At 42.1% G+C, this 23,023-nt stretch overlaps 1 protein-coding gene across 5 annotated transcripts in view; it reads left to right on the top strand.

Annotated features, from left to right (window-relative positions):
• Window positions 1-1,248: 1,248 nt before the first annotated feature.
• Window positions 1,249-23,023, top strand: part of pigg (phosphatidylinositol glycan anchor biosynthesis class G (EMM blood group)) — a 50,183-nt gene continuing 28,408 nt past the window's right edge. For 2 of the 5 annotated variants that reach the window (XM_071540533.1, XM_071540532.1), the window contains exons 1-8: window positions 1,249-1,657; window positions 1,789-1,994; window positions 7,732-7,941; window positions 9,128-9,316; window positions 12,952-13,090; window positions 16,796-17,008; window positions 21,091-21,308; window positions 22,165-22,449. In XM_071540533.1, the coding sequence (XP_071396634.1) occupies window positions 1,504-1,657; window positions 1,789-1,994; window positions 7,732-7,941; window positions 9,128-9,316; window positions 12,952-13,090; window positions 16,796-17,008; window positions 21,091-21,308; window positions 22,165-22,449 (1,614 nt within the window). In that variant the 5' untranslated portion in view covers window positions 1,249-1,503. Of the gene's footprint in view, window positions 1,658-1,788; window positions 1,995-7,731; window positions 7,942-9,127; window positions 9,317-12,951; window positions 13,091-16,795; window positions 17,009-21,090; window positions 21,309-22,164; window positions 22,459-23,023 lie in introns of all 5 variants that reach the window. The other 3 variants (XM_071540535.1, XM_071540534.1, XM_071540536.1) reach the window with 3 other exon arrangements.

Raw genomic sequence — 23,023 nt, 5'->3', positions numbered from 1 at the left:
ATGTCAGCGCTTTAAATCACATAGAACTGTAGAAAGTCCACTTATCTCCTACCTAGCAGTTATAGTCGCTTAATGAATATTTCTCATCTTCCCTGTGCGCTGCCCTTTGTACTTGGCAAATTAAGGCAATTCTGACTCAATGGCTAATTGATATTTAACCCTGGTGGGAGGGAGGACAGGAGGGCAACATTTGGACGATTTCTCTGTTTTAGCAGGGTACAGTCAAGTCCAGCATTTGGACAAGAACACGTTGATTTGATTTGGCTGAAAAAGCAGACTGTCAGCTTTAATTTTACGGTATTTTTAACCATATCAGATGAACAGTTTAAAGATTTACGAGCCCCGTTTACTCATGGTCTTCAATTTTAGGATTCCCCAAAGTATCTGGACAGACTTAAGATTTGATGTTATTTTTAGTATGCAGTCAAATAAATCTGTGCAATCACTTAGAGAAGTCCACAACCCGTAAAAATCACCAGACATTTGATATTTTACTGCCAAGTTCTTGCCTGCCTTTTTGACATTTAAGTATATCTGTGAAAATTCAGATGTGACTCATCTTGGCTGTAAACTTTTATGAAGCAGTATGGACTACATGCTAGGAAAAAATAAATATAACTCGCATGAATCACTTTGATGGGCATGTCTCACTGACCACTATGGGGGAATTCATAATGGAAAGCAACCATTGATGATCTGAAACTGTTCTACCAATGGGAAGCACCACTTAAACATATATTGTCATACTCTTAAAAAAATAAATATATTTATTTGTAAATCTTTATATATCTATTTCATAGATCCATCCATCTTAATAGATAGATAGATAGATAGATAGATAGATAGATAGATAGATAGATTATTGTGTAGGATCAATAGGACTGAAATGTCTTAGTAAATGCATTCATGTTTTAGCCCATACCTGTGTAACAAAGTATGTTTGCATGACCTTAATGATAATGATGATAAATGGCATCATTATTGTTGGTGTTACTGCTGCTGTTTCTAATAATATTATACATTATATACCTAAAACTGTCAACATGCAGGCTGTTTAAGCAGCGCCACACTGGCTGGATCCTCTGTTTCCATCTACTGAGAGGACAGGGACAGGTGTTGGGTTTAAAGTGACGAGACTTCCATTGGCCACAGTGGCTCCAGTGCAAAGAGCGCATTGGTTATGTTTGATTCGATGTAATACCCGTAGCTCTAAACAATCCGGAAGTCCCTCGCAATAAATGTACTGTAGGCTCGCAAGCTAGCTAGTATTAATGTTTATCTATTTATTCGCGGCCATAAACCTGTATTAAAAAGGCAGCCCCCATCAGATACCGTGATATCTGGCTTTGGCATATGTCGTTGTACAGTGTGGCTAACTGAAATGGGATGTTATGGCTTTATCTCTCCTCATACAATGAATTAACAATGTAGGACGAGCTATGTTCCTCGCTAGCTAGCAAGTTATCGCTCTCCTCGCTCCCTAAGTGTCCGTCAACCAGCAAAATGAAAGTACGCTCATCGGTTTTTGCTTCGTTTATTATACTATTTGAAGTTATCGGCGTTGCCCTCTTCCTAAGGGGGTTTTTCCCTGCTCCTGTCAAGTCTTCTTTCTCATCCAAGAGCAAGCTGTCAGACGTGCCAGCAGAGCCGTTGACAGGTGAGTGGAGTTCAGTGCAGCATCTGTTAGCTCTCACTGGCCTCTGTGTGTATACAAATCTCTGGCTGCTGTGTTGGCTGTGAATGTTAAAAACTCCTAAACTGTTTTTTTTTTTTTTTGTTGAATTGCAGGGAGCTCCCACAACTCATCCCGCCCTCCCCAGCCCCTCTTCAAAAGAGTGGTTATCATGTTAGTAGATGCTCTGCGGGAGGACTTTGTGTTTGGACCCAATGGAAGGAAGAATATGCCATACACTAGGCATCTGGTTGAAAGGGGCTCAACGCAAAGCTTTGTGGCTAAGGCGAGACCTCCAACAGTCACCATGCCTAGAATCAAGGTAAGATGCTGCTTCACTCAGCCCATCCATTCAGTGCCATTCAATCATGTGAAGGTTCAAATAAGAACATCTGCTGCTGTTGAAGAATACGTTTATAGTGTTGAGACCACTCCTTAGATAGACCATAAAACATAAGCACATGCCACAAAGTAGGGTTCGACTGATATAGGTTTATCAAGGCTGATACAGATATTTTTAATACTGACAAGTACCAATATTTCATATCTTTAAATTTGACCATTTTCATGCCAAAAAAACTGCAAGGATTCAATGTTTCCCAGGTATTTTATTCTTTAAACCCTCATGAGACACTAAAACTCTCCTTTGAAACCCTTATTTCAAGTTTAGCAGCTCTTTAAGTCAGGGTGACCCATCACACCTATTCAATGGTAGGGGAAAGCAATTAAATAAATACAATGTACACAGAAAATTTCATTGCAGGTTTTACAGACTGTTTTATGTAGCTGTGGTCAGGGAGCAACCTCCATCATATTGTCAGAGGACAGGAGGGAGAAGAGTTGCGACTGGATGGAGCGATGGCCAGGTTGACACAGGAAAGGGAGAATTAAGTGGCTGTTAGTGGCACAACGCAGAGCATGGGCTGTCATGTAGGCCTGGACTGTGAAACTATGAGTTATGGGGGTGTGGCTCTCTTATCAGCCTTGAGCACCTGAACCTTGCTTTGTTGCAATAACTGAAATGTCAATACTACTTTGATACCATTGTGAAAGATGGAATTCAGTATTGAGTTGAGAGAGAGTGGCTATGTGCAGATGGCACATGTATTGGACTAGTTAAAAGAAGAAGAGGGATTGGAATAGACAGAGCCACAGTCTGACTCTTGACAGTGGGCTGCAGCAGTGAGGTTACATGGCAGAATTTGGGAAGAATGAAGACAAGGTGGGTTGAGGCATTCTGGATGAGCTGTAGGTGCTGAAGAGAGTATTTTTGGAGCAAGACCAGGAGGGAGTTGCAGTGTTGCAACGTGGGCCTTGCATGACAGTTGGTAGTGTTGAACCACACCAAGATTCTTGGCAGTCTGGGAAGGTGTGTTGCTGTCAATAGCGTTGGAGAGGTGTTGCAAAGGGCAAGCTTTTCCAGGGAAAAAAGAGTAACTCAGTCTTGGCCAGATGGGTGCTGGGCAGACATCCAGCTGGAGTTATCAGCTAGACAAGTGGAGTTGCGAACCTCAGAGGGCGGAAAAAAGGTAGCATGAGTGTCATGCAATCTATTGTAAAGATAGAAGAGGACGGGGGGCAAAACTCAGCCCTAGGTAACCCAGCTGGAGAGGATGCACCATGAGGAGGGATATCAGATAAATGTGGTCAAACAGATAGAATGGGAACCGGGAATCAGTGCAGACTCAGATCAACAAGGGTGGCAAAGAGCATGTGGTTGACTGTATCAAAAGCAGTGGAGAGGTTGGGGAGGGTGAGAACTGATGAGATTGGAGCAGCTCTAGTGGAAAAAGGTGCTTCACAGTCTCATTAAAGTGGGCCATTTTGCAGCCAGACTGGGTAGAGTCCAACAGACTATTATGTGAGATATTGAGAGGCGATTAGAGCCAGCGCGTTCAAGTGTTTTGGAAAGAAAAGAAAGGAACTATATCTGTCTGTAAATGGGTCAAGGGAAGCTTTCTTGAAGAGGAGTAACTCTGATTTCAAGGAAAATGTTATGCAGCCCAATGTCAGGGAGGAGTCGGTGATGCTAGTCAGGGAAAGGGAGCAGATTGTCAGTGAAGGCCTGGAGGAGGGGATGAGGGGATGGGGTTGAGAGGTTTAGGACTTCATATGGAGAAAAAGGAGTGAGACATTACATTGGAATCAGAGGGTTTAGAGAAGGATGCGGTGAATAGGGAGAGGGCTAGATGGTAGCTTCGGATGTCATCAACCTTCTCCTCAAAGTGGGTATGGGAATCTGCGGTGGGAAAAGAGGAGGCAGGATTCGGTAGAAGGGGATCGATGAGAGAGGAGAAGAAAGAGAAAAAGTTTGCGGGGTTAGAAGCATGGGGTGGAAAGGTCGGTGTAGCAGCAGACATACTGTAGATGTGGGGCAGGAGAGGTGAGATTGAAAGTGGGGAAAGTGGGGAAACATCAGACAAGCTAGTCTTGTGCCACTTCCGCTCAGCTGTCCGAAGCCTTGTACATTCAATTGGCAAGGCTTCAGGCAGCCATGGGGCAGGTGGAGGCATACAAGCAGGTCGATAAGCCTTGCAGAAGGGCCAGGTGATCACATTTAGAGGGCACTAACAGTAGATTGGAGGCACAGCACTTTGAATTTGCCTCTTTTAACTTAGTTGACCTTGTTACCATTGAGTGGAACTACCAACAGTCACCCTATGCACAAGCATATGGTGCCGCTCTGTAGTTTTTGTAATGCATGCAGAGGATTTCTCTCTGAAGTGTATCCCATATAAAGAATGCAACTATATTTATCCTGGGCAATGTTCAGTTCACTGTAATGATATTGTAATAATGTTTTTGCTTGTGTCTGCAGAAAGAAAGCAGAAAGTATGAATTTGTCAGTTTAATGTAATCAAAACTTCTTTTCACATGCACCAAAAAGAGGAAACTGATATCGCTTTATCCTTGTCCTCATCTATTGACAAACCTCTCCAGCCTACAATCCCGGATGATGGGTAATGTAGTTTTGAGTGAGTTATTTCATCGAGGAACTGTCATAGTCTAGATGAGCACAGCCTATCGTATTGATGTCCCGCATGACATCCATTGTGTTTTTTGGCACGCTGTCACACTGCGGCTGGTGCATTACAAAAACTGGCATACGATCATAGCTTCAACACAGACACACCGCTATATCTCTTGCATCCATACAGGCTACTTTAACCGTTAAGTGATTTAGAACATGTGCTTTCCAAAGAGCTTTAATAATATCAATATTAAGGTTGAATTGTTCCATCGCAGATTTGAAATTCTGTGAGAAACCAGTAGGTGGCAGTGCAAACCAACTGTCATTTCACTGACCGCTATCACTGCATTGCACCCAATTAACTGGTATGACACAGCCAACTAACCTAAATCATAATCTCTCAGAGGCATGGACATTAATTCATGCACACATAGACCTATAGCTTCGTCCACTGTATCTAAAAAGTTACAAGATTTATACAGAGATACAGTTGATTTAGAAGTTTTATACAGATATACAGTTGGTTTTAGTTATTGTATAGTTTACTATATATGATTGTCTTTTTTCTGACCAGGCAGCAGATGGTTACTATACTGGAATCGCTACCCTGGGGTCTTCCCACTAAATTTAATGGGTCCATTGTAGTTGGTCTTTGTAAGCGGAGATGGGAAGGGAAAAGAGGTCGGATCTCCTCCCCAGTCCCGCTGTATTCACATGTGGCCAGTTGAGCAGAGCTCTCAAACTGGCACAGCAGGCAGTACACCTTTACTGAGGCGCTGGGTCCAAACAATGAGTTCAGTTAATCACAGTAATACCGGCAGCATCGCACCGTGGGTGTTTAAGAGAGGCTCATATCTGCCTTGGTAATATGAATACAATAGACCAAGTGCATGAATTGATCCATTGTGTTCATATTCTTGGATTAATGTTTGCTCCCACATCCCACAGGGCACAATTGAACATATGAGCAGTTGTTTGTTCAACAGAGGTAGCGCCTGGTAATCGGGTCAGACAAGATCGAAGATGTTTTCAGGGCAACGGCAGAAAGTCCTTGTTTCAAAAGTCACCTTAAAATAAGTACGGAGAAGGAAATTTAAACCTTTTTCTTGCCCAGAGAAACAGGCTGGCGGGCTCGCTCCCTTCCCTCTGCATTTTGGCCCTCACTCAGGTTTTCATCGCTGTGCCAGGGAGCGTCTGTACACCCCACTGATATTGTATATGACACTTACACAGTGGCGCATCACAGTCCTACGACGCATACTGTGGGCTAGTAATTAGTATGTTGATGAGTCCCTGATTCATGTGGGCAGCAGCTCACTGTTGGTTTTGGAGTCTGAAGACATTTTAGGATTTAGCATTTTTAAACTGTGCAGATTCCATTCTCCGTTGAACTTTTTTTCTTGCCAACACAGAGCTTTTGTGTGTGTAGGACTGATCCGTTTCAACAGGGCATTTGTCTCTGTGCAGTTATTCAGGTTGCGGTAGTCAATATGTTTATTATTGTACAACAGAAAAGTGGTCTTACCCATTTGAGAAAAGCCTATTTTCTTTAAAACCCCTGGCTTCATTACTGGGACTATCTCTAATAATAGACTGGGGACCTCACTGAGACTGAACAGGCAGGAAGAGAATGCTGCTTTTGAAGCAGTACCATCCATCTCCTCCTGAAACAGGCATCTACAGTGGCAGGTGCAAAACAATTGCAAGGAGGAAATGGTAAATAATTGAGCTTAAGAACAAAGCTCACAAGATATGGTTTGAAGTTTCAGTTTCCAGTTGGAGCATGTTTTCAATATCGGAGAGGCTGCGAATCAATTGACAAAAGCCGAACTAAAAGGCTAGTGACATTATCCAGGCTTGTTAAGTTGGAGGAACAAAGCTTTCAAACTGGAAGAAGAGAAATTTGTTTAATGTTCCCAATGTTTTCAAGGGACACATTGGTGAATGTACTATAAATTGCAAAATGAGTTAGGAAATGAAGAAATTCAGAGTTAATCTTTGAGGCAAGCTTGTGGCTCGTGACAGCTCTTGAAGCATTTTCTACCCATTTCAGTGGGGGTCTGACATTTTTAGCTTATTGCTGATAGTCTCTTGCGTCTGTGGAAATAGCGAGAGAATAGCTGTGGAGCAGCTAAGCCAGTGCCCACAGTAATCATACAATTAGCCGCACAGACTTCTCAAAACAACGTTACAAAGCGCTTTGCAAACAATAACACAATGAAAAGCCAATAAGATGAACAATCGAAAAAAAATCCAGACGTGAATCGTGAAGCAGGGTTACGCGAGGACAAAAACCGGGGAAAGCCACGAGAGTAAACAGATCAATTTGTGTTTTAAGAAGTGATTTAGAAGATGACAGTGGATTTGCCTGCTCAGTTCCCCAGGCGGGCCGTTCTAAATGCCCAGGGTCCCAGACAGTAGGCAGCCTGGTCACCTCTGGTTTAGCCCAGACTCCGGAATGTCCTGGAGGACTCTGCCTGAGGATCTCAGGCTGCGCTCCAGCTCATACGGGGTTTAACTAACAGTGCTTCCTGCCAGCAACCGCAATCTCGTGTCTCCTTCAGTGCATAAAGGCAGCTTCTGTACTCCCCCCCCGCCCCCCCGACAATGCACCAGGCTCTCTCCTGACTTCCAAAATAGGCCGTTTGTTTTCCTTGTCAGTCAAATGGGGGCCAGCGTTCTTGAGGTGTTGTTTTATTCCAGATTCCATGATGAAATCGGCAGAAACTTTTACTTCATAAATATCATTTATGTACCTGATTCAGCTTTCAGTTCACATTTCTGGCAACAAGCATGGTCCGGGGATGCGGGGTTCAGTTTGATTTCGACATGCTCGAGAAGCAAAGCCGTGCTAGTGATCCATCTAATAAAAGGGATATTGTTTGATGGGATATTCTCTTGTTTTTTTTAATATTATCAGTTTCTAAAAACTGTTTTTGCTGAATGCTGTACTGCAGCGCACAGCCTCATCAGCTGAATTTCTCTCTTAAATGAACATCCCTAATATGATGAAACTGTAAGGTTGCATAAGACCATTAAAAGACAATTATTGTTCAAGGACAATGACAACAACATATCCCTCTCTCAGGCTCTTACCACTGGCAGTATCCCAGGCTTCATTGATGTGGTAATGAACCTAAATTCTCCCGCGCTGCTGGAAGACAACCTCATTTGGCAGGCCAAAACAGCTGGGAAGAGGATGGTCTTCTATGGAGATGACACCTGGGTGCGCCTCTTCCCCAAACATTTCATGGAGTACGACGGCACCACCTCCTTCTTCGTATCCGACTACACTGAGGTATGGCTGTATGAATGATATGAGTGATGTTGTTTTTTTCTGCCAATACCGATAAAGGATAAAGGCAGATGATGGCCGACATGATACGCTGATTTCAAAATGATCGATTTAAAAAAAAATAAAAATAAAAATAAAAAGTTAGAATAACAGCTCGGATAAACCTATTTCACGGTGTATCGTCTTTCTTTTTTTTTTTGTTAGTCATCAGAAAGAAGTTTGAACTGAAGTGCTTAGGCAGGCACTTTTGCAGCTTGAATTGTCTCGGTGCAGCCTTATGAGTGTTTCATAAAGATGATGAATTTACTTAAAACACACACACAACAAGAGAGTTACAGAGCAGAGTAACAGGGATACATCACAGCTGTCTGGGTTTTTCACCACGGTGCCATGATTTTCAATAACCAAATTCAGGTTAGCCAGAGTGAGACACTTCACTCCTCTATAGCTGGGCATCATGAAGCCTCGTCACGTCGGGGGGAAAATCATTCTGCAAATCATGTCTGTTTGCTACTGAACAGCATCAAATTAACACAAGGAAGTAAAAGAGGTATTACTGTGAAAACTTCAGCTCTACTACAAATCCTCACATCTTAGCTGTGAGTTTTCGCAGAACTCCCTAAATCCTTTTCTTGCATGCAGATGAATTTCAATAACATCACACGACAGGGGATCTTACTCATGGGTCTGTGCTATATTAGATTGCATGGACTGCTGCCATACAGTGATGTATTTTTATATATATGCAGCTGATTTTTTCTGTGACCATGAGACAACACAGACAGCAGGGCCTCTATGTATGTATGAATATGCTATATGCTATGTTTGCTAACAGTTCAGTCCCTAATGTTAACTAGCAAGCCAAGTAGCTTAACATCACTGTATTCTCCATAGAAGAGATGAAGGCAGCTGATCAACTAGAGAGCTGAGATCGCATAAAAAATGTGAATTAATTAGGTCTCCATCCCATTGCCACAAATGCACTATGTGTAGCTTACTTGTGTACTTGTTTATGCTGGAATGCTTTTGTCGCTGATAAGGACCCAATACTAGAACGGACTGAGACTTAAGTCTAATGCTGAACAACATCAACCTAAATTAGATATCAAGGGATAGTTACATCAGATCCCGTCTATCAGTAAATGTATTTGTACCCATTCTCTATGCTTATTGTCCCTACTGTATCTAGGTGGACAACAATGTGACCCGTCACTTGGATAGCACCCTCAAGAGGGATGACTGGGACATTTTGATCCTCCACTACCTAGGCCTTGACCACATCGGTCATGTGAGCGGGCCGCACAGTTCCCTCATCCAGCCCAAGCTGCTGGAGATGGACGACATCCTGAAGAAGATCCACGGCTCCCTCATTTCAAAGGTGCGTTCTCATCCTCATCTCTATTTATACATGCCATTCACTTTTGCACATTCTGTTTGGCTACAAATTTCAGAATGCATTTATGTGGGATGTTTGTTGTCTGAAATGCAACACTATATTTTGCAGACTGCATTTTGTAAGAGTGGAAAGTAAGTTCTTGAAATGTTTGTGAAGGCTTAAAATCACGCCTAATCTTTTGATTGACTGACATCCACAGTACAAATACACTGCAGAGTTTTCCAAGGGATGGTGCTTGAAAGCTTTACTCACATCATTTACTTCCAAAGTGGTCCTTGACAGAACAGGACAGATAGGACTTAGATACATAAATACATAAAATGTATATAACACAAATGCTTAATCAACATTTGCCTGAAAGTCTGTGTAAACTACTAGAAACATACTTATATTTGGAGATACTAGAGCTCAGCTCTTGAATTTACATTCAAGTCTACTGAACTGACTTGCTCTGTGTGGCAGGGCAGCTCCTATTGGCTCCTGTTAGCTCTCCCCTGATTTAACCCTTGCTTAACAACATCTACACTCAGCATTACACTTGAAGTTTTGAATCATATTTTTCTTTCATGATTTTAATTATCTTTCATGTTCACAAGTAAAATTTCAAGGAATAAAATGCCATATAAGTAAAAATAATGCAATAACATCACATTTTTACATTAATTGCTGATTAGTACTTAAAAGGGGGTGTAACACATTTTTAACTAATGATACTGATGATAGTATTAAGCAACAACTCAAATTATTACATTCTGCTTATTCTTATGATGTTATTAGTCTATTAATTTTACATCATCAGTTAAAAATATCTCCAACAATTTATTACATTAACAGGTTTGATCACATTTTCCACCAATTTAGATGGTAATTTTATCACATTATGACAAGTTATTACATTCAGTTGCAACAAGCCAAGAGATGTAATTGTTAAAATGAAGCTTTTCTGTTATTCAGTTTGTTAATTTTGCATACATTTTAAGAATTTAACATTGTCTTTGATAGAACAGAGTGCAGTATACCTTGTTTACTCCATGCAGTTGTCTTAACAGTTGTTCACGTCTATTGTCATCGTTCTGGGTGTGTGTGTGTGTGCAGTCTTTCAGCTCTGTAGCTTGCATTTGGATTGTCAGGTCATGTCTACATGATGGGCCTACAATCTCCCTCTCCTTTCTCACCCTCTTCAGTTTGTGAAATGGCAGGGGGGGGGGAGAACCGAACGTCGGGATCCGAGGGAGCCGAGTGCAGCTCTCCTCGTAAACATTCCCTCTGTGTGAACCATACAGTAAAGGCCGTTGCTAGAAAATCCCGCCGCAACACATTTCACCACGTCCCCCAAGTTGTTGAAAGTATCTTGTTAATTCCTGCCTCGCCCGCGCGGCTACAGCTGTGTTTTGTGGGCAGCGGCAGCCTCGTCGCTCTCCCCGCTGCCGCGCTCTCCCAGCGAGCTCTTTGAATGAAACGTGTTTGAAAGTCTCGCTCCAGTCACATCAGTGAAAGCTGCGGCTGTTCTTTTGTACGGCGCCAGCGTGACCTAAATATAGACACAGCCCAGTGGGGTCCCGCAGGATGTCTTAGAAGCTTCCACAAAAACAACCATGTTTTCTCTGATGAGCACATGCTCTCAGTGTATTGGGGGGGGCGGTGGGTATAATAAATCTGGATGTTTCACGGCGTTGCACTGCGCACCTAAACTAGCTGACGTTTGATGCCGCATCATTAAGTTCTAAAAGGAATGATGGGTCCTGCAGCAGAGTGGCACAGGAGAGGCGGCATTCAAATGACAGCTCTCCAGGTTCCCTTTGTGAAATTATACAAGTCGCCTATTTCAGCGAGCTCTCATTAAGAGCCGAGAATTACCTCTACCTGCAGGAGCAACTCTCTCCATTAAAACGTGATTTGAAAGCAGGACCCGTCTATCATAAAGACCTTCGTCGGACCTCCGTGTTAATGGAGAGCGTATGGCCCCAATTTTCTCTCCTGGATATCTCAAATTCGAAGGTTGGGCCTCTGTTTCTGCTGTTTTGAGTGCAAAGCCTCTTAAACTTGCCCCGCACAGCACGCATGTAATCTGACCCATTTATTTCATAAGGGAGATAATGGAATGGAATTTCATTGTTGCAAATATAGGACTGTTAATATATATATTTTTATATTGTACTGACAGAGGAGCTCAGTGTTTTCCTCTTATGCTTTCCTTCCACCTCACATACAACAAATGTACAATTCGGAGATAGAAGGGTAATAATGTACGGTAAAAATATACCGTAGCTGGCTTATTCTTCGCTGATTTACAGGCTTGCACACGGAGAGCCATAAACCTACCGCCTGAATCAGCATTGTACCTTGTGTATTGGATAAAAAAAGGTTTCTTATGAAGTCAAAAAAAGGTCTCCCAAAAGAGTCCTCCTCAGCGCTTTCATCCTCCAAAATAGGAGTAAACTCTGACTGATCACAAACAGAACGGAGGCTCGGAGTGTGTGGAGCCAGCCCAGTGGTGTTTAGAGCTGGTTGTGAGGTGTTCTCACGTCCCTCGTGTCCAGTGCCATTTATAACAAATGACCAAGAATTAGATCTAGGACGGACGGGCGTACTTGCGCCTTCTATGATCTTGAGTGAATAACAGATATTGTGGGTCAGCTGAGCATAATGTAGGGAGTTTGGATTCCAACATACAGAATTTTCTCATTAATATATTATTTGCTTCTTATGCCTCAACTAATTCTAGCAAAAAAGCATGACTGATGAAATCACTGTAGTCCAGCTACAACAATATATTATGCCGACATTGGGCTTTTCCACTTTTGGAATTTGAAGTCATCTTAAAAGACACTGAGGTTTTACCAGACTTGGCTTTCCAAAACACAAACAGAATCTCTTCCAAGCAGTTCAGTAAACTTAGCTTTAATTACTTCTTTCTTTCAATCTAGCCATCAATTTAATGATAATCTCATTTTTGGATTTATTACTTTTCTTTTCATGTGATACAAAACTGAAACTGTGAGTCTTTGGAGAGCCTCATAATGTGCGGTAGAGATTTGGTTTCGTTTGTTTAACATCTGTAGTCGTGTTTTCAAAATCAGCCCCCACTCCCATTACTCCAACGGCGTCCCTCTCGAATTCATCGTGGCAGTTTCTCATGTGTCTAGTTGAAAGGGAATCACGGAGCAAAGAACCCCAGCTAGATCAAAGCGTGTCATCTCCCATAAACGATTTATCCTGTGTTTGTTTGTTGCCATCGCTGAATTTACTCAGTGCAGAGGAGCAGCGAATAGTGTGCCAGGCGCTATTTGTCACGACTTCTGTTTTCACAGGTAATTGTTTAATAGCCTCCTTTTCTCATGGTATTAAAAACACGGCTCCCGCATAATAGGAAACCCCCCACTGGAGACGTCAAAACATCCAGCGAAGCAATCAATTAACATATGAATATCAATTTATGTCATCGCTCTGTTTTTTCCAAACTGGATGTGCTCGTCTTTTCATTCGGGACACCGGGGCGCTGGGAGCGTCACGAGCACTGATTGAATTATTCAGACGGCAGAGCTTTGAGGATTGTCCTCCCAGAACAGCGCATGTGGCGGGAAGTCCATTAACCCCGGTGCGTTCGCTTCCCTCAGGAGGCGGAGGGAGCCCTGCCCTACCTGCTGGTGCTGTGCGGAGACCACGGCATGTCGGAGACCGGCAGCCACGGAGGCTCGTCGGAGCCGGAAGTCAACACCCCTCTGGTGCTCATCAGCCCCGCCTTCAAGAGGAAAGGTGAGCCGTCTGCTTACTTGCTGTTTTTTGGGGGGTTTTTTTGGGTGAGGGCAGCGGATTTCTCAACAAAGTAAAGAGACTGCCTGGTTGGAGCTGGTGGGATACTCTCACCTCTGCCTGATCTCAACAGACATCACTGACACATCACATCGCACCTGTAACCTGTAATCACATGCCCTATTTAGAATTCCAAAACCTGGGTTGCGATAAGACACCCGGAAATTGCAATGTGAGGTTTGGCACTCAACAAACTGCTCCTTTCTGCTCAGCCCTTCACATCCTAATTACCTACATTTTTGATTTTTTGAACTCTAATCATCACCAACTTGTGTTGTCTTATTAGTAGCTGAAGTATGCTGTAAAGTTTACTTAACAGTTTTTCTCCAAAGTCTTTTGGGAATCGCCCCCCAAACCACGTCAAAGCCACCTACTTAAAGATTGAGTTTTAGAGATGCTACAATTTGAAGATTACACTTTTCCATTTGCTCAAAATATGCTTCCAGAGTAGGGAAAGTAGGGAAAAAGTAGGGAAAAATGGGTCCACCCAAAGTTGTGTATCATGTTTTTTGGGGAAAATGAATGGAAACAGTGCAACAACAAAGATGGTGTGTCCTGGGATACTTATTATTTTTGTGATACTTTATCAATACCTGTAGGGAAATACCCCTCCCCCTCCTCCTCGGGGAGGTCAGAGGTCAGGTTCAGCAACAGAGCAGCAGCCCTGTAGCTGGTAGGGATTCAGTGTGTTGCTCAAGAAAACTTCAGCCGGGAGGATGCTTGCCAACACTGGGGCTTGAAATCTTGAAGTCGGTCTCTCTGTAACCGCTAGTCCACAATGCTGGAAAGAATATGCTTGTTCATGACTGAAAATTATTAATGAATTGAACAACAGGGGAAAAACATTCTCTTCCATACGCGCGCACACTCACATCCATCAACTTTATTGTGAAGAAAAGTGTCATCATGGCAGAGTACAAATAGAAGCTCATTAACATAACTTTATGTTGCTGTGATGAATGTGGTTCAGTCTGAAAGTGTGAACGTGATAATTGCTTCTTTCTCAGCCATGTCTATTTTTGAGATCTTTCCGTGCATAGATTTATTCTCGGAGCATTCATGCTAATTAATCATTTACAGTTCAGCGAGGTGTTGCTACAGAATTCATGGTTTTGCTAGTGCTCAGAACCCCCTGAGGTGCTGACAGCTTGAATGACTTGCCTACCAGTAGGGCTGTCATTTTTGTTTTCAAAATCTGAAATTTTTGCAACACAGAGAAACTAATTTCCAAAATGGGAAATCAGAATTTCTCTCTAATCCAAATTCCTGAAATGATTTGGAATATTAATAATATTTCAGTGTGTACATGAATGTAGAGGTGAAAATATTTCAGGTCCAACACAATGTTTCATTATGTCCCACACCATGGTACATAGCTCTTGTGAACACAAGCACTCAAAAACAATACAGAAACTTCATACTTCATATCACAGGTTCCCCCTGTAGAGGAGATGATCTGATTACATTTTGGAGCATCTTGTTACATAAATTTGAATATTAATGAGGAAAAACTGATTTTCTTTTAATATGGAGTTCATATTAATAACACCCATGTGTAATGTGAACACAAGTTTGTTGGCACAGAAATGTTTGCTAATTAATTAGCTTAGTTAATGACCTCTTAGCATAACTAACTGGTAATGTTTAATATATCAAGGTGATTATGGTGAATTGAATGAGAGATCATTTAGTACCTGAGTTGCACTTTGAAACTTGAATGCAGTGTTGAGAAAACAGCCTTCTTCCTGCAGATTGGTTTTTGTCGACTTTGCCTGTAGGACCCTGAAAGGCAATGACACTTTAATGAAACTGTGTCGTTCTAAGACTCCATACAGTTAGTGTTTCCAAGCAGACGCATATGGGTTGTCTCAATATCTATTCTTGTCCTTTCTTCAAGAATTCATGATGTGTAATAACCCAAAGAATGCTAATAACAGAGAATGGAAAGAGTATTAACTTCCCAGCCCCCAAGGGCATTGCAAGAATGATGCAACCACATCAGTAACTGATGCAAGAAAGTTTTGATGCAATGGTGGACAAAATTTCAGTCTCTTAAGAGAGAGACTGAGAATTACTAATTATTTTTAAAATTACACCACCCATAAACACTTATTTACATGTGCCAGTATCGACTCAAACCCTATCTTAATAATAAAAGTTGTGTTAGCTGTACTGTTCTGTCAGGAACAACCTGGGAACAACTGCTCACCTTGCCAGCTGATTTATGTTTGCTACCAGCCAGCCAGCCAGCTAGCTAAACTAGCTTTCATAACAAAGTAACCTCCAAACTGAGCGAATGCAACAGGTATGTCTGTGTCCAGTCATACTCAGAATTTAAAAATAGCCATGAAAATGATCAGTCTTATCAGTTATCAGATAACATTAGCTAGCTAGATACTGTAATACATATGGCAGCATCACCAGTTGCAGTTTTACCATCTACAGTATATGCTAATATACTGGCATTCAATTTGTATAACCTGTAACATATAACCCCCAACATCACAAAATAATGTGATTTTACACACAGTTAATGTGAGAGTGTTTGATAAACCTCTTACCTCTTCTCTGGGGGGCTTGAAAAACATTCCATTTCATAAGAAGGCTTTATCAAACCTTACTCTTTCTTATAATTGTAGAGGCTAAAGTCATAAATATCCGCCAAGTCACAGAAGTGAACTTAGCAAGCCTCAAACAGCTGTTAACCCAGGTAGATTCATAGCACAATCCAGAGTAGCTGTGGGCCTAATGCAGCAAAGTCCTTGTCTTGTTGCAAATCCATCTTCTATTTAAATAACTCCATGGCTTATTTCATTGAGTCCAATTTCAAAATTAGCCCATTGCTCTGGGGTCTGCCCCAGTCCTCTGAAGTCTACAGCTGTCACAATTCCCCACACATCCTCATTGCATTGTTCTACGAAAAAAAGAAGGCAAGTTTAAGTTCATTTTTGGCTGTATTCTACATCAGTATAGCCTATAATGGTAACCTGATTTATTCACATGCACTGGAAAATGACGCCCTGCTGATGAGGGAATTGTATGCTACAAGCACACAGTGAATGTCAAACAGACATTAGCAGTTTACTCTCTGCTTGTATTCTTGTTAAGTTATTATAAGTTATTCCCAAGCAAACTTTGGGAAAACGTTCTCCACAGGAATGCAAATATCAACATATATACAGCGCCTGTTGACATTTGACAGGAGGCAAGTTTTGAAAAATAAAAAACCTCAGCATAATGACTTCATTCAAGTAAGATTTTTTTTTTTTTTTTGTAAAAAGTGACAGCCCTCCCCCAGGCATACCCTCAGGCACTGATACAAGAGTAATTATGATAATGATTTGTGATGCTATTGTGTTCAGACAAAGGCTCTCAATCTAGGTTAAAATTCAGCACAAATATTGTCCTGATTACATAACACCAAACAGCATGTCAGTAATGCACTTTGCTTCAATTAAATGTTTACCAAAAATGAGACTTAAAAAAAAAAACTTGCGGATTGCCACTTTAAATTCATCCTAATAATGAAGAATCAATACTAAAACTGTACTGATTATGCTTACCTCATGTCATTATTTCACCATCATTTCCTGCAAGTACGGTAGATCCTTATTCTTGCGCCTGTGTGTCTGTGCTCTGGTTTGAAAGTGGGTCTGGAGAAGCCTGCAGTGGTGGAGCAGGTGGACCTGACTCCGACCCTGGCCCTGGGACTCGGCCTGCCCATCTCTCAGAACAGCGTGGGCCGCGTCATCGCGGGCGTCCTGGAGGAAGCCTCGCTCAGGGACCAGCTGCGCTTCCTGCATGTCAACGGCCATCAGCTCAGCTGCCTGCTCAAAGACAGCACGCCCGAGTACGAGAAAGGTAGGTTACAAATTCACTGTGTCAACCCTGCAGACGAGTTACAGCCTAGAAAGCCAGGACTCTCTCTGACAGCAAGTCTCATCATTATATCATGTCTCTTCCAGGCTGGGGTAGTGTCAGTGGCTGCCTTTATGTATAGTCAGAGTAAAAAATAGTGAAATTAAAGGAACAGTTCACCCCAAAATGAAAATTCAGTCATTATCTACTCACACCCTTGAAACACCATTGAAGTTGGTAGGACCACCAAACAAACAAATTAGTCACTGTAGTTCTATCTCAGCCAAGTTGTCAAGTTGTTTTGTAGCCAAACGATTGCACTATGGGTAAAAAGTCTCCTAAATCTCCTGTGTTTTCCTCACGACTTGACTGATGATTTCATAGAGTGACACTAGAAAGAAGAAAGAAATATTAAGGTGTGTACATGTTCTGACCGGTCACTATTAATGCCAGCAAAATCACATTTAACGAAATCTTAATCTCGTTATAATCGCATTTTTTGTGCAAATGTGGTCACTGATGGTTTTTGCACATGGCCTGAAACCAAATAGTGTCTGCTTGGCGGTCGCTCTGCTCAGTGGGAGGAGTAACACAGATGAGCGATGTCAACACAATCACTTGCGATGGCTCCACTTCAAAACGCTGTGATCCAAATGGAACAAAGTCAAGCTCCTCATTGTTCACGCCATGTCGCCGACTACATCCAAGTAGCTTTCAAGACTATTTCACTTGAAGCGGTCTGATTAAGAGCAGAGTAGAAAAAATCTTTACAAAAATTTGAAATTTAGATCTAAACTTGTCTCAATCAAGTAAATCCATTCAAACGTATCAATTTTGGCCATTGGTACCTTATAGAAAAACGTTGCATTTGGTTATTTGCTAATGGTTATTATGTTCAACTGAGGAAGCAGAGATCCCAGATATTCCTCTAACAGCAGTTAGTTAATCCTCCAAATGTCTCAGCATATGTTTGTAGTTACTGGTTGGCCCAGATTAATCAAGTGTGCATGGAGAGGAGGTGCGGGGCCAAGTGATGCGACAGATAGTGACTCTGCGGTGCAAGAGCTAGGTTTATTGGTTATGATTTCTATCACTGATAACTATGGTTTAATGGAGAGAGGTTGAAGCAGTGCATCCCTCACTGAGTACATCTATAAGCTCACTTTGATGAAGAAAGACTGAAGCCAACCCGACCTAAACGGCGCAATTGAGTGAGAAATTTAGGCAAACCTGTCCTGAACACATCAGCTCCTGTCACATCGGGGTGTAATTGTCAAATAACTCCTTTTAAGTCCGCAAACAAATGGACTTAGAACCGTGATAATTCAACGTGGGGGAGTCGGACGTAGTCTCTGGTCTGTTTTCTCCTGAAGATTCATGCAGCGATACCCACTCTCTGTGCAAATGCATGTACATACTCATACAGGTTTGCTTCCTACCTCTCATGTCTCGGGGTCACTGTGTTTGTCAGAGTTATCCATCTTGCAGCCTCTCCCCCTCACCTTCCCTCTCATGTCTCTCTCTCTCTCTCTCTCTCTCTCTCTCTCTCTCCTCTCTCTCTCTCTCTCTCTCTCTCTCTCTCTCTCTCTCTGTCTCTGACCTTCACTTTCACAAACATTTGATACACCTCCAGCAACAATTACATTGCTAATGTTTGATCAGTTGAAAGTATTTTAACTGAAACAGAAGGAAGGAGAGACAGAGACCTCCTTGATCACCGGCTTGTACTCTCGATTTAGCAAGGAATTTGACACGTGGCATTAAATATATTTCTTGATTTTCACAGGAAACATTTTTTCTCCCAAAAAAGAATTTACTTTTGGTACCAATTTTACCGTGAACATTGGATGTTTCTGCTTTTGACATGATAACTAAAAAAGAGAGCACAGCAAAAGAGGCACAGTCGTAACAGATTAGACGAACCATCATAACTGAAAGAAAAATGACACGCCTCATGTTAGAAATCCATAGCAAGCTTTTTTGGACTGAATTAAAATCATTACACTGGATCTGTGAGAAGACAACTCTATTGCCAATTTATAAACGGTAAATGGAATATGTGTTTTTGCCTATCTCTCATAGCCCACTACACATATATAATTTTTCAGAGAGGTCAGGATTCCCATGAATTAACGGTATGATGGATAGATGGATGAGTGAAATTGTTAGTATGAAGGAGCCTTCTAATATGAATACATAACATACTACACAAACATAGCTAAATTTGCCTAGTTTTCATTTTGTCAGTCTTAATAAATAAATAAACTTTCATTATCAAATACAGCAAAAACTTGATTTGACACAATAAACTACTTGCTTGCACGTTACAAGTTACTGCTTTGGCAGCACATTTTCAACTCTATTTTGGTCTCTAGTTTCCATAGTGATGGGGTGAAATGGAAATTATTTCAGCAGACCTACATTTGGTTGTGTTGATTTTTGAATCCGTCCACTTGGGTAATCATGAAGCCGTTGTGCAGTACAATGTAATAGTTGCCGCCGTTGTCTTGTTGTGGCGGCAATTTGGGAAATACGCCTGGGAGGCTATTTTGAGCGGCGCGCTTGTTGGACACCTGTTGAGGTCAACTCTCGCTTGATGCGAAACATGTCGCTTAAAAAACTGTCTGAACAGGAATGTCGCTGATTTCAGCATTCAAGTATTTATCACGGAGGGAAAAAACACTGCTAAAAACAAGGAGTCACTGAGCAGAGATTTATAATCACAAGCCACTCTCAGCTTGGGTGCGATGCCTGATGTGTTGACCCTGATGATTTTGTTTGGCATTTTTTGTGCAGTCACTGTAAAGTTGTGAAGAACATGTAACTTGTTAACTGTTTCCCAAATAAAGAATAAGGTGATACATAAGAATAACATATTTGAAAGCTGAACTCCAGTGATATTGTGGTTTAAATTACCTTGCCCTCTCTCTCTCCTCTCTCTCTCTCTCTCTCTCTCTCTCTCTCTCTCTCTCTCTCTCTCTCTCTCTCTCTCTCATATCTCTCTCCGCCTGTTTCAATCTTCATCCTGTGCTTTTCTTGTGCTCCTAACCTCAGGCATCTTGGAGGGCCATTAACAAATCCCTGTTCTTTCAGACAGATGAAACATGGTCAGGGCCATCGATATTGTATGATTCATGCCTGTGGCTTAAGGTTCTAATATTTCCACCACTCCTTCTGTCTGGCAAAGACACAGTCACTATTTATCACTTCTCTGCCTATGCCACTGAGATAGAGGGGTAGGTGTTATACTGCAATGTTGGTTTTGTAAGCGTGTGTGTGTGCGCGTGTGCGTGTGTGTGTATCACTGAAGTGCACAGTCACAAATCAAAGCTCAACGCTGCTTTGTCCTTGCACAGGCTTCTCAAGTACTGAAGTAAAATGAAAACAGGAATTATTTCAGCTACTTTGAGTAAACATGTGAATCAATCATAGTCAGTCGTAGTTGGATATTAAAAAGGGCCAAATCTTGCTTTGCATGATGAGATTTGCCTATACATATCAAACCAGTCCAGTTGTGGTGTTAACGCTGCAAACCTAGGTCCTGTTTCACACCGAGTTTGGTGTTGACTTGACCACTTTTTGTTAGGGCTTGTACTATATTTTTGCCTGAGCTCATCACAAACAATGTCACTGAAAGATGTAAAAGAAGAAGCTGCTTTTATTCTTCAGAATCTCATTGATAAACAATTTTTTGAAAGATTTCCCCACACTTTGGTATTGACCTCCATCCTCCTATTCAACTTGTACTTGATTACCCTTTGCTAAACTAGACTTGGTCTTGGCTTTTCTTGGTCTCAACTGAGGTGTTTCTTTGGCAGCCAGTGTCCATGCCATCTGTCTAGTCAGAATAATGCCCACAAATGGCAGTTTAATAAATGTGAAGCTACAAATAGGTCTTCCTCCTTCTGAGAAATACACTTGAATGTGATAGCTTGTAGAATTCCAACAACTTTTAGGTATTTGCTAATCACAATATCACTATACAGTATATAATCACTATATAAAACCACTTCACCCTATTTACATGCAAGTTCATGATACCGGTCTGTCTTGCCTCCCTCCCCTCCTCCCTCCAATCCCTCCAGAGGCCGGCTTTGAGCAGTTCCGCGTGGCAGAGAAGTCTCACGGGAATTGGATGAAGCTGTACCTGGAGGGCAACACCTCGGAGGTGTTGACCAACATGGGCAAGAAGGTGCTGAAGCAGTACCTGGACGCCTTGGCCGCCATGAGCTCCGCCCTCAGCAAGCAGCTGGGAAAGTACGACATGTACTCCATGATCGCAGGCATGGTCTTTGTGTTTCAGGTGAGTGGAGTTTAATCTGTCTTCATCATGTAGGCTAGACTATGATTTAAAGTGATGTTGAACTTTGGTAGTAGCTTGGGTTGTGTAGCTTCCTGGCCATGATATCACCCCAAAATCAGCGATTCTCTGTTATCTGTTGCTCGGGGGGCTCCGGTAGGGGCTAGGTTTTTTTTCTCTCTCCATTCGCTGCAATTATATGGCAAAACAGGTCTGAAAAATCACACTTCTAGCACACAAACGAATGTGAACAAAGCAGATTCTGTCATTCTGCTGATTTTTTTTTAAGTGAATCGCTTTCTTTATGTTATTAAACCAATAAGTGTAACACCAAAATCCGGTCGGAAGACTTTTTGTGTTGCACTTGTTCAAACTGAAAGGTTTTAAATAAGGTTAAAATAAAGAAAGCAATTTCACATAAAAAGAAATAACTTTTTTTTTTATATTGTCAGAATCTGCGTTGTTCGCATTCGTTCATGTGCTAGAAGTGTGATTTTCTGAGCTGTTTCACCATATAATGGCAGTGAATGTAGAGAGAAAAAAACACAATTCTCCAATCATCTCTGCCAGAGCCCCGGAGCAATGGATAACAGAGAATCGCTGATTTTGGGGTGATATCATGTCCAGGAAGCTGCACAACCCAAGGTACTACCAAAGTTCAGCATCACTTTAATGTCTTTCCTGTGTTATGTATAGGTCCATGTTTTTATGTATACACCCAGCTGTAACCAGAATTTCCACCTAGGGGATAAAAAAGTTGAACATGAACCTTAACCAGGGTCTTCAAAACACTTTTCAAATTCAACCTGAACTGTCTCTCCTTCTCTCTCCGGTCTCTCGCTCCCTGCCGGCCCTCCAGCTCCTGGTGATCTTACTGCTGGCCATGCCAGAAGCCCTGAGCGGTGCAGGCGAAGTGGACGTCCCGGTCCTCTCCTCCCTGCTCTCGCTGCCTTTCTACCTCTTGTGCCTGCTGCTCGCCTCGGTGCACGTCCTCGTGTGCACATCTGCCGAGAGCTCCTGTTACTTCTGCAGCCTCTCCTGGGGTCTCGTGTTTGCTGCTGTTGCCTTCTCCTCGGCAATGTTCTGTATCCTGGTCTCCATGGCAACAAGGCGACTCCCCTTGGGACCAAAGATCCCCGGGAAGGTGAGTTGTGCACCCAGCATTTACCACCCAGACACAGGAGCAGATTGGAGCAGATAGTTGGGCTCATAGATATATTCACATGTGTGCATTAGTGACTGTAAGTTGCACCTATAGCTGCAATATGCAACTTAGCATATCGGCAGCCCAAATGGCAGCTAATGGTAACAGTTTGAAAAACTTCAATACCCAGAAATCTTGTAAGGTGACATCAGTAAACCACACACAGCACACTCATGTTTACCAACCCGACCACTCTGTGATACTTTATACCAAAGGAATGAGAGAGGCAAAAGATCTGATGTTGTGCTTAAGGTGTGATTTGTCCCTTCCTGTGGGTGGAGAAGTGTACATACCTGACACCAGAATTTAATTTGGACAAATAGGGTGAAACTACCGGCTCTCAATAAGGGAGGATGGGACACTCTTCTCTGCTGCAGCCTCACTTTGTGATTTAGGCTGACAAGATGGGCAGAATTTTACATACAAATCTCGCCTAATGCAGCTTTAAATCAGCTGAATGTTCCTGTGCTGTGAAACAAAGGTCTGAGAAAAAGCCCTCCAAAGTTTTACTAGA

This window comes from Centroberyx affinis, unplaced genomic scaffold, assembly GCF_046629955.1.
Source record: "Centroberyx affinis isolate AG114_WGS23_722 - 3 ecotype Tasmania unplaced genomic scaffold, CSIRO-AGI_Caff_v1 ptg003667l_1, whole genome shotgun sequence".
Classification (NCBI taxonomy): Eukaryota; Metazoa; Chordata; class Actinopteri; order Beryciformes; family Berycidae; genus Centroberyx; species Centroberyx affinis.
Note: the sequence above shows the minus strand (reverse complement) of the source record. Positions and strands in the feature narration are given on the sequence as shown.